The sequence below is a fragment of the Lagopus muta genome, chromosome 7 (genome assembly GCF_023343835.1).
Source record: "Lagopus muta isolate bLagMut1 chromosome 7, bLagMut1 primary, whole genome shotgun sequence".
NCBI classification, from domain to species: Eukaryota; Metazoa; Chordata; class Aves; order Galliformes; family Phasianidae; genus Lagopus; species Lagopus muta.
The window spans coordinates 4,052,332-4,066,176 of record NC_064439.1 but is presented as its reverse complement, the minus strand read 5'-3'; the positions used below and the strand labels follow the sequence as shown (position 1 = coordinate 4,066,176).

General features: G+C 47.8%; 1 protein-coding gene across 1 annotated transcript in view; it reads left to right on the top strand.

Annotated features, from left to right (window-relative positions):
- Positions 1-13,845, top strand: part of SETD2 (SET domain containing 2, histone lysine methyltransferase) — a 53,871-nt gene that overhangs the window by 14,003 nt on the left and 26,023 nt on the right. The window contains exons 3-8 of the mRNA XM_048950328.1: positions 1,626-6,034; positions 7,662-7,793; positions 8,657-8,785; positions 10,998-11,121; positions 12,159-12,236; positions 12,538-12,635. Coding sequence (XP_048806285.1) covers positions 1,626-6,034; positions 7,662-7,793; positions 8,657-8,785; positions 10,998-11,121; positions 12,159-12,236; positions 12,538-12,635 — 4,970 coding nt within the window. The remainder of the gene's footprint in view (positions 1-1,625; positions 6,035-7,661; positions 7,794-8,656; positions 8,786-10,997; positions 11,122-12,158; positions 12,237-12,537; positions 12,636-13,845) is intronic.

The window sequence follows — 13,845 nt, the reverse complement described above, 5'->3', positions numbered from 1 at the left end:
CAGAACGCTTGGTTTTGTCCTTTGTGCTCCAGTGAATTTGTTCCTGTACATTCATGTATTGCACTGTTGTTAGGTTAAAAAAATGGATCATTTCTGAAAACAGAGATTATGTTCAGCAGCCTTTCTATTGAATATGGGAGAAGAAGATGGTGTGGACGTGTCCTGTCCGCAGGGTCACCATTTGGATGCCCTTTCAGCAATGGCAGCCACTTAAAAGCCCCCACAAAGTGGCACCCATTTTAAAGGAGGCAGAGTTTTGGGAAAAAAAAAAAGTAGAAATAGCATGGGGGGGAGTTTCTGTTCTGCTGACATCTTACTTAATAATTTACCATGGTACCTTTAGCTTTAGCAACTCTGCATTGTTTTACAGGAGTTAAACGATAACAAAGTCCATAATCCTTCAGAGTGGGTGCAGGAAGCCACTGCTGCAGCCAAGGATGTGTTCATGCAATAGTTGTGGAGTAGAGCTTACTGTATACACTGTTCAGACTGCTAGAACAGTCCTCACTGAGTTGTGCTTCTTGCACAAAGAGTCATTACATTAATGCAATCTGGATTTGTGGGGATAAGGAGTATCGACAGAAACACCCTTTCAACACAATGGGACAACATTCATCCTTAGGGGCTGTGCTGTCGTTACGCTGCAGTAGATAGTGATAGAGTCTGTGCAGAGACAAGCCCAGAACTTAAAAACAAGTGGGCACGTGCCAAGACAAACAAACACGCTGTGCTTTTTGCTCTGAAAGCTGCTAATCTCAGGCTTTGATAAATGCATTCTGAAAGGGAAGAAGCTCCCATGTTGAGAAGAGCTTTGTTGCTCTAGGTTTGTGCCATGCCCAAAGTGACATCTCAGTTGTGAGTGTCCTAGAGGAGGTGGCTTTCAGCTCAGTGCTGTCCCAGACTGTTGGGCTTGCTGGGAAGAACTCAGCAGTACAGCAGATCCCTTAGGTGAGATGCACATCTAAGGCATTAGGATCCATCAGCTCAGAGGTGGCAGTCATGTGTGGCTGAGTGCAGGTGGAAGTTCTGCTGGCAGTGATGACAACTGGTCAGTGCGTGACGTGACCTCCTTGTTAGCCTGGATGGGACTTAGGGCTGCAGCAGTAGGTCTCAGTGACCTGATTGGGTCAGGCACCAAATATACCCAGGTACAGTATCCTAGATGTGAGAACACATGTCAAGCTTAAAAGCATAAGGTGTTTTGTAACCAGAGACCGCAGAAACAGAACAAATAAAGTAGCAGTCTCTCTTCAATTAATTTTGTGTGCTGAACCCTATCGTTCTTTTTTTTTCTTCTTTTTTTCATTCTTATTAAAGAAAAAAAAAACCAACTTTGATTCTTTGAGTTTGGTTATTAATAAGTCAGTTAAAAAGCCTCAGCCTGAATCCCAAAGGCGGCCTCCCAAAAGGAGACTCGAAAGGAGCAGATAATTGATTTTGGTTAAAAGAGAGGCAGGCTGTATGGCTGTGCTGTCCCAGACTTCAGCCCAGGATATCAATTTCTATTTTATCATCATAAAAAATTCACCAAGTGAAAGAAAACTGTTCAGTACTTGCGTAGAACAGAATTTAAAAATAAACATTTCTACTAATGGCATCTTTTTTCTTTTTCTTTCTTTTTCCAGAGCAAGACTGAAACCGTGCAGAAAGCTGGCTTTATCAAAGGCCCAGTGTTCAAAGGTGTTGCTTCCAGTCGTTTTTTGCCCAAAGGCACCAAAACGAAGGTTAACCTTGAGGAGCAAGGAAGACAAAAGGTGTCTTTCAGCTTTAGCTTAACCAAGAAAACCTTACCGAACAGATTTCTGCCCGGTCTGGGAAACGAAAAACAAAATGAAACTCCGAACCCCCCAGCAGTACCCACACAGACTGATTTTAACCCCAAAATTAAAATGGACCTTGGGGATGCTGCTGGTTCAGCGGAGGAATCTTCACCTCCAAAACCGAAGGTAGAACTGGGGAAAATCCATTTTAAGAAACATTTACTTAGTGTCACAACCAAACCCCTCCCGCCAGCCGCAGCAGCAGCTTTACTGCCGCCGCCACCGGCTCTGGCACCGGTAACAGAACCAGTGGCAGCGGCCGCGGACCTTCCATCGGCACCACCACCTCCACCAACGGCATCACCAGCAGCACCAATGCCTGTCCCTGCTGCAGCAGCCTTGCCGCAGCTGCCCGTCACGCTCATGTCGACGCTGTTGCTGTCACCGCCTGCAGAAGCAGAAGTCCCAGCTTCGAAGGAGCTGTGTCACGTGGTCACGAAGGAGGCTCCTGAGCTGGACCTGAAGCAGGATGTGGTATCGCACGGGTTGGAGGAGCACGTGACTCAGCACGTGGCCGAGCAGGTGGAAGTAACTCCACAGAAGGAAGATTCCCATATTGGGAAAGATGATGAGGTTTCAGAAAGCTCCAAGGGTGCTTCTCTGTGCTCTAGGAAACAGGGCTCCAAAAGGAAGTTCTCCCAGTCCGATGGCACGTTGCTGGGCTCTGAGTCTGATGAAGATTCTGTGAGGACTTCTTCCAGCCAGCGCTCGCATGAGCAGAAGATATCCAGTGCAGAAAAGGAGAGGGAGCCCAGGAAAAGCTCTTCCTCTCTCAGAGGAGAAGAACTGAAGTCCTCCTCACGCTCCAGATCGGACAGAGATGAAAAGTATTCCAGCTATTCAAAATCAGAACGAGATTCGCGGTATTCATCCTCCCGATCGCGGTCAGACAGAGAGAGAAGGCGAAGCCGGTCCCACTCTCGGTCCCGCTCGGATCGGAGCTCCCGAACCAGCTCTTCCTACTCGAGGTCGGAGCGCTCGCATTACTACGAATCCGACCGCAGGTATCACCGCAGCTCCCCGTACAGAGAGAGGACGAGATACTCCCGCTCGTACGCAGACTCCAGGGGGAGGGAGAGTTCTGATTCGGAGGATGAGTACAGAAGGACGCATTCCAGGTCCAGCGACTCGAGGCGGACGTCGTCCCACTCCTCCTCGTACAGAGAGTCAAGGACTTCTTACTCGAAGTCAGACAGGGACAGCAAAGTAGAGTCATCTCATGCTGACGTGGAGAGGAGAGGAAAGTCTTCTTCAAAAGCGGATAGAGATTCAAAACGGACTTCAGAAAGTGAAGTAACCAAAAGGTGCTCTCCCCTTAACGAGCTCGGGTATCGAAAGGGGACTTCCCATTCTAAGCCTGACAGCAATGTGAATTCTTCCCGTTATAAGTCCACCCCTTCAAAGACCCCTGCACCAAAGCCTGATAAATTTAAAAGTTCTTTCTGTTGTACAGAATCAGTTGAAGAAATAAAACAGCAGTCTAATTCTCTAGATTTAGAGACCTCTTGTTTAAAAAGCAATGAGATCAGAGTGTCCATTGCGAAAAGATTGGAAAGGGAAAAGACGCTTTCTCCATTAAATCAGTTAAATGATTCCCCCACTTTTAAAAAGACAGATGAATCAAAAGCTGCTTTCCCTCACTCAGGGTCTGAAGAACTTGCAGGCAATGAATGCCGTGACAGTGTTAAGGAACAAGAGACTTTAGTAAGGGTAAAGCACGAGCAACTGAGAACATGTTTCCCTATAGAAATGAATATAAATGGGTCCCCAGAGGGTAGCTCTGACGATGTGGCAGCTCCCAGTGCCTCCAAAGCAGAGGATGTCGCCGTATCTTCTGATGATAGTTTGTGCAGGTTGGAAGCATCACACACTGGGAGGACGAGCAGCTCGTATCCGCTGCCGTCGAATGGATTTGAGGGCACGTACGCCCCTCAAGAGCACGAGCCTGATGATTCTCACATACAGTCCAGCGAGTGTAGCAGCCTGTTCAAGGAGGAAGAGCCTCTGGTCCTGGAGCAACAAAGTGAAGCTACGCCTTCACCGGTTGTGAATGTAGATCATTCCAAAATGTCAGTGAAGAAGCTGGATGATCAGGCAGCTCCCTGTGACGAAACCAAAGAACCAGTTTTTTGCTACGTTCCAGATGATGCCGCTCCTTCTTTGTATCATTCAGAAGTTGAAATCGAAGTTGAACCAGCAGATGTAAAAGTGACTTCCGAGGCATTTCTGGACTTGCACGTTGAACCGCAGACCGTGACGTGCGACTATGAAAGCACAGAGGAGCCGAATTCAAAGTCTGCATGTGAAGAGGAGCAGTATCGCATTAACCCACCCCATCAAGCTGGCCTAGCTGTGGATAGTTCAAGCAGGGATTCTGCCCAGGACTGCTGTTCACCCGGAATCAGGCAGGACTGTCCTGTTACTCAGCATCCGGAGGAAAACATCCCCTCCGAGGGGGACGGGGCCCCGCCGAGCTGCTCGGGCGCTGGGGAGATGCTTGAGTTGGACGTTCGGCACGTTGACCTGAACTCAACGCAGGGCAAGCTGTCACTCAAGGATGAGCATTCCTATTATTCCCAAGTGCCACTGGAACGCTGCAGCAGAGAGGAGGCAGTGGAAGAAATGGCCGTTGCTACAGAGAGAGTTGGTCCTGATGATCTGAATGAGCAAGGCCAGGGAGCATCTGCCGAGGATGCCGGAGGGAATGAGCCCTTGGTGGCTTCAGCTTTTCCAGACGCTTCGTTTCCATCTTGTGATGTTGTGGTGGCTGCGGAAGAACCAGAAGCCGTAACGCAAACCCCAACGTGTGACAGCAGTGGTGGCGCCTCCGAATTCGCTCCTGCCCCCCATGATGACTATTCTGACACGGCTGAAAGCGACAGCGAGCCGGGCAGCGACGACAGTGAGACAGAGGATTCTGATTCAGATGATGGCGTGCCACGGAAGCGGCTGCAGTCCGTTGTGGTTGTCCCAAAGAACTCGAGCATTGTGATGGAGGACAGCAGCCCCTGCTCCTCGCGGAGCAGCCAGGGCACGCGGCACTACTCTGACCATTGGGATGTCGAGAGGCCAGAACCAAGCAGGCCCTACTATGAGGAGAGGCCAGAGGCTACGGCGAGTAACAACGGGTCCCAGGCTGAGAGCAGGTGCTCTCCGAGAGGGATGGACAAGAGTCCGGCCTCATCTACTGAGCTCAGCAGGAAGGAGGGCGAAGAGCTGCGGGCAGACGTCTGCCAGGCGCAGAGTGATGGCGTGGACAGCACGAGCCAGGCAGACCTGGCGGTGGATTCTCAAGGCAAACCCAACCCAGACGAGAGAATGCTTAATGAGCTCATGTCCATCAGTCGGCCGCTTGGCCGGCAGGAGGAGCAGCCATTTTGTGTGCCTGAGAGCTTTGAGGGCACCGATGAGTCTTGCCATCAGATGAGCTTTTCTAAGCCAGACAGCTGGCAGGGCAGTGGGGGTCTCCATCAGTCTGGCCTCGGAGACTGCTCCAGGGAGGACGGTTTTCATCCAGGGGAGGGAATGGGTGGCGTGAGCTGGGAGCTGCAGGCAGAGAAGCCCAGCAGCACCTATCAGCAGCCAGATAGCAGCTTCGGGGTCTATTCGGGCTACGTGTACCAGCCAGGCACAGGAGCCTACAGCAGTTCTCAGAACTGCTGGCAGGGCAATGGCTACTGGGATGTGAGGTCTGCTGGGCGGCCTGCTGGAGGCAGCTATGAACGAGTTCAAGGACAAGTGCCGGATTCTCTAACGGAGGATCACGAGGAGTACGAGGATGACCGCTGGGATGATGAGTGCAAGGCTGGCTTTCCCAGCCCCTCCAGTAAGTTCCACACTCCCGGGCAGAAAGAGACAGGCTCTGTGCAAGCCCATGAGATCAGCAGCAACTCGAGCAAGGAGCCGGTGTCCGGTGCTGAGAAAAAGGAGGAGGTGAAGTCTTTGGAAAAGAATGACGTGAAGGAGCGAGGGCCTCCCAAAAAACGACGGCAGGAGCTGGAGAGTGACTCTGAGAGCGATGCGGACTCCAGGGAGAGGAAAAAGGTGAAGGTGGAGGGTGAGCAGGAGGTGGCACCGCAGGACTCCTCCATGGTCGGCCGCCCGTGCATCATGGACGACTTCCGCGACCCGCAGCGCTGGAAGGAGTTTGCCAAGCAGGGGAAAATGCCCTGTTACTTCGACCTCATTGAGGAAAACGTGTACTTGACAGAAAGGTAACTGGAGAGTTTTTCTTTTTTCATTTTTGCATGTAACTGTTCTAGATTTCGACTTCAGTTCGATTCTGTGATAGGTTTCTTAAGGCCATACTAGCAACTGGTACAGCAGGGAAGAGACACGTCACATTTCCTGCATCTCAGCACTGCTCTTAGAGGACAAGATGCTGTACCAGAGCTGTAACCACGCTGGATCTTCTCCCAGTGATGGGCCCAGAGAAATGCTGGGGATGGGAGAGTGCAGGAGAAGAATCACTTCTAAACTGTATATCTTGTTCCATGTGGCATCCCCTGTAGTTCCTGTGATGAGGGATTTGCTCACCTGAGATTCCTGCCATCAGCACTGAGTGAACACTTTGTTCTTGTACCCATGCTAGTTTGCAGAAGTGATTTTCTTCCAATTTTTTCTTCCTTTTTTTTTTTCTTCTTTTTGCTGCTCTCTCATTCATGTGAACATGGTGAGACCACGTTAGAGCCCAGAGCAGTGTATAGAAGCATCATCTCTGGGCTTGTCTGCATCTGTTCAGTGTCCCTAAAGGGAAGTCAGGACGTGGGAAAAGTTTTGGATCCGTATTTTGGATATGTGCCTTTCCAAAAGCTTTGGGTAATTGCATGTAATTATTTGTCATGTCAGACAAGTTAGTTCAGCTCTGACAGCTGTGATTTAAATTAGCACAAGGTAATGATTGTAGATTATCCTTTAGTGGGAATATTGACCAGGGTGGGGACCTTTGAAAGAAAAGTCTTAGTTCAGAACTGTGGGGTTATTCAATAGGAGCATTGCTTCAGAGCTCAGCAACCTCCATCTGTGCCAAAAAATACTCCCTCTGGAGTTAGAATGCAGGTAAGAGCCCTTAACAAGTCTGTAACCAAGTCTTATTCTTTGTGCAACCCTTCTGATAATTCATGCCCATTTAAAACCTTTGCATTTTTAACATCATCTTACTTGACAGTAAAACAGATTTAATTAGCTAAACCATTCAGTTTGCTGTGTTAAAATTCATCTGTTTTAAAATGATATGTGTGCTCTCCAGTGGTTTATGTGTTAAAATTATAGAACATAGATTTTCTCCTGGCTTTGTATCAGTGAAACCAAAGAGAGCATTAAACTGGAAGGGAGCTCTTGGAGATTGTCTTCATGGCATTATTTATGCTAATAGAATATAGTATTTCAAGAGAGGCTAATCAAAGCCTCCTATCTTTCTAATATAAACCTTATAATTTGTCCCATGTGGTGAGAAGTCTAGCTGTAAGAATCAAGAGTGGCTTCCCTGGAGTTTGGCTTTTTTCACTCGTAAGACAAAATAAAGAGTTTTTAGTCCAGCCTCTGTGTGTGGGGGTGTGTGTGTACACATCTGTGTTGATAGTAAAACTGAGTTGTGTGCATTAAGGATAAGTGAAAGCTAAATATCCTGGGATGGCTTTCTGAGAAACAACCTGACGTGATCAGAAAGCCATCACCTCCTGCTTCAAACCATGGCCGTAGTTACCCAGAGGTTCTCTGTGGTTGTCCAAAGATAAGTCCAGTTTCTGAAGGATAAATTAATTTCCTTCAGTAACGATTGATAAAAGATTAATTTCTGTACCTGAATAATGTCTTAACTCTTTGTCAATGACCTGTCAACAGAAAGAAGAGCAAATCCCATCGGGATATCAAGCGGATGCTGTGTGAATGCCCTCCTCTCTCCAAGGAAGAACGAGCCCAGGGGGAGGTTGCTTGTGGAGAAGACTGCCTGAACCGCCTGCTCATGATCGAGTGGTGAGTTGGCCAGAGTTGAGCCCTGTGGAGCACGAGGTGACTTGGGAGCACCTGGAGGAATTCACACCTTTCTGCTTGCTGGCCACAAGCTGTCGTCGTGCTCCTGTTTTCACTGACTAGTGTGGATTCAGCTTCAGAGCCTGCAGAGAGCATTTAAATCTGACCTTAGGTCTTCCAAACCCAGTATTTTTCTTAGTGCTCTCCTGTAGAACTGACTGCCGGGGCCTGGAGTCCTCTGCTCCTGGGGCTTAATTCGACTTGGTTGTAAGCATGGCTGATGGGAGAGTGTCAGAAATGCAAGTACTGCTCTCTGTGAGTTGCTAATTTTCCTTCCTTTTTCCTGGTGCATCTGTGCTCTCCCCAGGGCCACGCAGGCCACTGCTATCATCTTATTTCCCCTCCTGGTTGGGATTGGAAGGTATCCCTTGGAGCTATTGCCTACATGAGGAGGAGGCAGGGATGGTTGCCTCGGGCTGAGGTTGGTAGGCACAGCGTGCAGGTCATAAAGCTGGGTGGAAGGGTAGAAGTTAGCTGCCCTTACTTAATTTAGCCCAGGTACAATGAAATGGGAGATTGTGAGATGAGAACTCATGGAAATATGGAGAGAATTAGCTAGTTCAGCCCACTTTGATTATACAACGTACAAGTGCAGTAGCATTTGCATTGGAAATGTTTTTTTCTTTCCAGAAATAGTCTGCATTTACACGTTGACAGTCAGATGGTTATGCTTTCTATAGCAAAACACATTTGGAAGTTTTACACTGAGTTTATTATGGTTACATGGCATCTCCTTCCCATCTCAGCTGTTCCTGTTGCCCATGTTGTGACGATGAGAATTGAGTTGTTCCATTTCCTTCTCCTAGTTCTTCCAGGTGCCCAAATGGTGACTTCTGTTCCAACCGACGCTTCCAGAAGAAGCAGCACGCAGATGTCGAAGTAATCCTTACTGAGAAGAAAGGCTGGGGACTCAGAGCTGCCAAAGATCTCCCATCGTAAGCTTTTGCTCTTTGGATGATGTAGTTGTGCTGTTTGATTCCTTTGATTCCCTCGTGCATGGGAAATAAGTTGCTGACGTTATCCTTGCAGTTTTACATGCTGCCCTTGTGCTCTGTCAAGGGTTCCTCTCAGTTACCTGCACATATTTGTCCTCACTGTGCATTGGATCACCCACTCTGGTTTTACTCTCTTCCACCAAAGTTCACTACAGTTCTCAGTAGGGTTTTTGGCAGGCTTGCCTCCACCTTCCTCTTGTATTTAGTGTGTTCCCTTCTCCCTGTCACTTGGCTTAAGAGAAGCATGTTCTCTTTGTTTCTCATTTTCTTCACCACCTCTAAGCTTACCCTCTTCTTGAGTCTGCTTCCTTCCATGAAGGACTACATGGAGAACCCATGGGGCCTTTTCCTCCCTTGTTAGTCCATCCTTAGCTAACTGCTGTTCTTCTGAGTGCTTGTTTTACACTGGTGGTGCTCACAGTTCCAACTCTGGTTTTGACTTGTCTACATGTAGCTGAACCCAGATGTTAACTCGCACACCATGGCTGGCTGCATGCTGTTACCTTGTGTCTGACACAAAAGAATACCAGGGCCTGAACACCAAAGTTGCAGTGTGGATGAACCCATCTGCTTCCTCCTAGCAGCAGAATGGATGCCAGTATTTTAGAATTCCAGTTCTGTTCTGAACCTGGCACACTCCAAAGCTAAGTGGGAGGAAGCATAGTGCCAGGTCCATTTTCCTGTGCAGGTGTGGTGCAGGGAGCAGGCATGGGACAGAGGTAGGACAGACCAAGGAGGTGCAGGGAGCCTTTGCCATGGTGCCTTCATATCATCACAGCAGTAAAAAGAGCTTTGGGTAAGGTCTCCAGAGACAGAATGGCAGCGTGTATGTCTGAGCCTGGATACACTCTGGAATTGTCATGCAGGAATCAGATGTGAAGCTCAGCAGATGAGTAACAAAAGGCTTTGTAGGACAGCTCACCTTGCTGCCAGAAGCAGTGCTGTGCACTGGGAGTTTCACCAGGCTCTGATTTGCATTTCAGAAAGCTGTGGGATGGGCATGGTGAGCCTGTTCAGCCTCAAGGGCATGAGGGACTGTGATCTTTAAGACAAGAGTTTAATTGTGCAAAGGTTTTCTGTAACTCAGGTTATTTTAGTGAGTTTCCGTGGAGACTGATTTTTTTGCTGCAGGGAAAGACAGATGTCTGGTAAGGAATCCAGGAATGGGTTCTGGCACTCTTGGAAAACTGTAGATCTCATGTAGGTCTTTTTTTACTGCTATATCAAATATGTGAGACTAATTAATAGAATCGTGGAGTCGTTTTGGTTGGAAAACACCACTGAGATCACCAAGCCCAACCCCAGCCCATCCCACTATGCCCACTGATCGTGTCCCCAGGTGCCACATCTCCATGGTTCTTGAGCACCTCTAGGGATGGTGACTTCACCATTTCCCTGGGCAAAGACAGTGAGGATCATAGCAGCAGAAGGCAGATATGGGGGCTCTCAAAGCCAAGAGGGGTGATGCAGCCAGAAGGAGACTACTCCCACCTGGCTGGGGATGGTCAGAGACATTTCTAGCTCTGCTCTGCTCTCCTCCTGCCCTCAGGTTTCCAGGCTTGGAGTTCTGTGGGCAGGAGTGCTCCATCCAACGGGGAGCTGGGCAGGGGCTGCTGCCTTCTGCTGTTTAAGCACAAGGGAAGAGAGTTGAAGGATTCAGGGTGGCATTAAGCAAGGGAAAATGTAGGACAAGTAGCTTAGCAGTGTGTTGTGATAGACTGGGGTTGGGGTAACTGGTTGTGCTCCTCCATCTCTGCTTGAAGTTTCATCTTTCCTAGGATCAAAAAGGGCTTTTTATCAACCCCACGTTTTGCCCACCATATCAACAAGGTGCAGGCAGGTTTCCCATTTCATTTTAGGAAAACCATCCAGCAGCAGTGTATTTCCTTAACTTTCTTTGTTGTCCTCTGCACGTTGCCCCCCAAATTTGGTTCTTTTGGAGAACAATCATTGCTTGTAGTGTTGTTCTTGTCTCTGGGCCTTTCACTCTGATGCTCCTGGTGGTTCGAGTGTCAAAAATGAGTTAATCTGAACGGCCTGAGATGAGAGCTGGTGCAGAGTGCTGTACCAAGAGGACAAGCTTGTCTCAATAGCAGTTAATTTCCATTCTCTGGTGCTAATGAGTGATGCTTTTTCCCCCTGTGCTTTCTAGAAACACTTTTGTGTTGGAGTACTGCGGAGAGGTGCTGGACCACAAAGAGTTCAAGGCACGTGTGAAGGAATACGCCCGCAACAAGAACATCCACTACTACTTCATGGCCCTGAAGAACGACGAGGTGAGCAGGGAGCCCACCAAAATGCTGGGCATCCAGAGGGGCTGGCTGGTGGGCTTAGCCCCAACTCAGTGTGAGCACCCAGTGTCCTCAGAGCAGGTGCTGTGGGAGAAGAGAATTTGTCTTTCTGTCCAGCAGCTTTGGAAAGGATGGAGTGATGGGCTCTGTTGGGGGAAACCACACCTCTGTGAGGTGCTTGGAACTGAATTTATTTATTTGTTACCAAAATAAACCAGTCTAGGGAACATATCAACAGGAATCCAAGTTTTCTTACTTTACAGAAGTAACTTCATTGGTCCACCCTGAGCCAGTAGAGTCCTCACCAGAAATTCTTCATGTACTTCAGCTTATCAGCAGTTTGGGGTCTGTGGAGTGATGGAGCTGTGATGCAGAGCTGTGGCACTGCCTACCTTGAGCTCTGGCTGGCTGGGAACAAGGGATATAAATAGAAATGCAATACCCAATTCTGCTCATCACTTCTGTCGAGATTTTTTTGGGTCTTGGGATTTTTACAGAAAATGAACTAAAAATACTCCCAAGTTCTTTCTTTTTTTTTTTCTTTTTCCTTTTTTTGCCCTCCACGTAAGCAGTTCTGGTAGGTGCCATGGGATTGTGATGTGATCACAAGGCGTCTTGCCCAGTTAAGAAAGGGAGAGCACAGTGATCCATGGGGCAGTCTTCCCATTAAGACACAATCTGTGGGGCTCCACCAGCCCTGATACCCATACTCTGTATCAGAGGGTCAGAAACTGATGCTGCAAACTCAGAATCCCCACCAAACCATAGGACTCAGTATCGATCTGTGACGAGAACTAAGAACCACGTATCATTTCTTCTTTTTGAGGGGCACTTATTATCCCTATGAAATCCATTCTCTCCCAGTTAAATAATGCTAACAGTGCAGGAGGAAAGGGTGGTGACTTCTGCAGTGATCACGTTCTCCTTCAGCCATGCTGTGTTTCCAGATATGCTGCTCCATATTTCTGCCTCGTGCCTAGGGAGGGCAGTCTGTTTCATTATATTTGTTATTTCCTTTCCAGATAATAGATGCTACCCAGAAAGGAAACTGCTCTCGTTTTATGAACCACAGCTGTGAACCAAACTGTGAGACACAAAAGGTAAAGTGCTGGATCAAAGCTGCTGCTGCTGCCTCTCACTTGGCTGCCCTGTGACTTAGCAAGCTCCAAGTGAAAGGCATTTCTCCTTTATCTTTCTGTCTCTTTGTTTTTTTTTGATGTAGCTTCTTGTTAGTCAAATATAAACAGCCACCATTGAAATGGGCAAGTATGGCAGGCTCAGTTAGCAAAGCTTAAATGTAACACTGTTGCTTTGAGGATTTGTCTTGCTAATTTCATGCAAAAAAAGAAGCCAAGCCTGGCTGTTTTAATAACCATTGTCACTTTTTTTTCCTTGCCTTAGTGGACTGTGAATGGGCAGCTCAGAGTTGGGTTCTTCACCACCAAGCTGGTCCCCTCGGGCTCCGAGCTGACCTTTGATTACCAGTTCCAGAGATACGGGTAGGTTCCATCTCTCCCTCTGCTTCAACTGTTGCAAGTTACAATTTTTGTGAGCATTGATGCAGTGAAGAAATCATGCTCCAAAGCAGAGCCTCATCTAGCAGAACAGTTAGAAATCAATGGGAATTCAACTGCATGAAATACTTCCTGGATAAAGTTTCTCTGTTTCGAACAGAAGAGATTTGAAATCACTTTATTTTCTTTTTCTCCCACTTTATACCATCTCTCCCCAGTGGAAACTTCCCAGATAATGATCTGACTGTTTTCTTTCCTCAATCTAACTATTAATTGCCTGAGCTTTAGACTTTGCCATGTTCTTAAATAAAGCCTCTTCATTCTTTCCCACCCACTACTGTTTTACAACTTTGCAAATACTTGCAAGAGCTGTGAAAGCCCAGCAGATAGCACATTCCTTCTCTCTGTCTGACTGCACATGTGCAGAGTGCAGCGTGGGCTTTGCTCTCGTGCACTTGAGCTCAGTATTTTCTATTGCTGCTCATCCAGGCATCCTGCAAAGTATTTCACTCTCTTTGACATGATTAGCACAAAATGGCATCTAGCTGTTTTGAAACGTGCAATTATGAGATTAGCTGTAGATCTGTTGTATAATCCCTAGGCATCTTTACCAAATACTGTTTGTTTTTAATGAGTGTTTCTTCCTTCTGGATCCTGCTTTCTGCAGCAATGTAAGGATCAGAACTGAGTTTTTAGTTGTAGGCTGATTTGTGCTAAGATTCAGATACTGCCATGCAGTTTTCTGTTCCAGGTGGTAGTCAGGCATAGACTATAGAATCACTGAGGTTGGAAAAGACCTCTGAGGTCATGAACACAACCCATCCTCACCATGCCCACTCACCCATGCCTGGTGGTGCCACATGTTCTCCTTTCTTGGAGAGCTCAGATCTCTGAAGATGAGACAGTACCTGGCCTGATGGCTCATTAGAATCCCCAGGTGGGATTTGTCTGCCTGGATTTGCTTATCAGAAAGTGCATCAGCCCATGCAAGCTGTTGTGGAGCTGTGTGCTGTGAGTGGTGGGGGCTAGGCCTTGCTAGGGGCTGATGGTCTTACCCTAAAGGTAGGTGGCCAAGTGCCCAATCAGCCCAGGTTCCAAGTGGCTGCTCATTGCACTCATCTTCCACCTGGTCTGGTCTTTTGCTGTATTGGCTGACTTGGTATCTCCTGTATTTGAGGTCAGTCTCTCTAGTCTC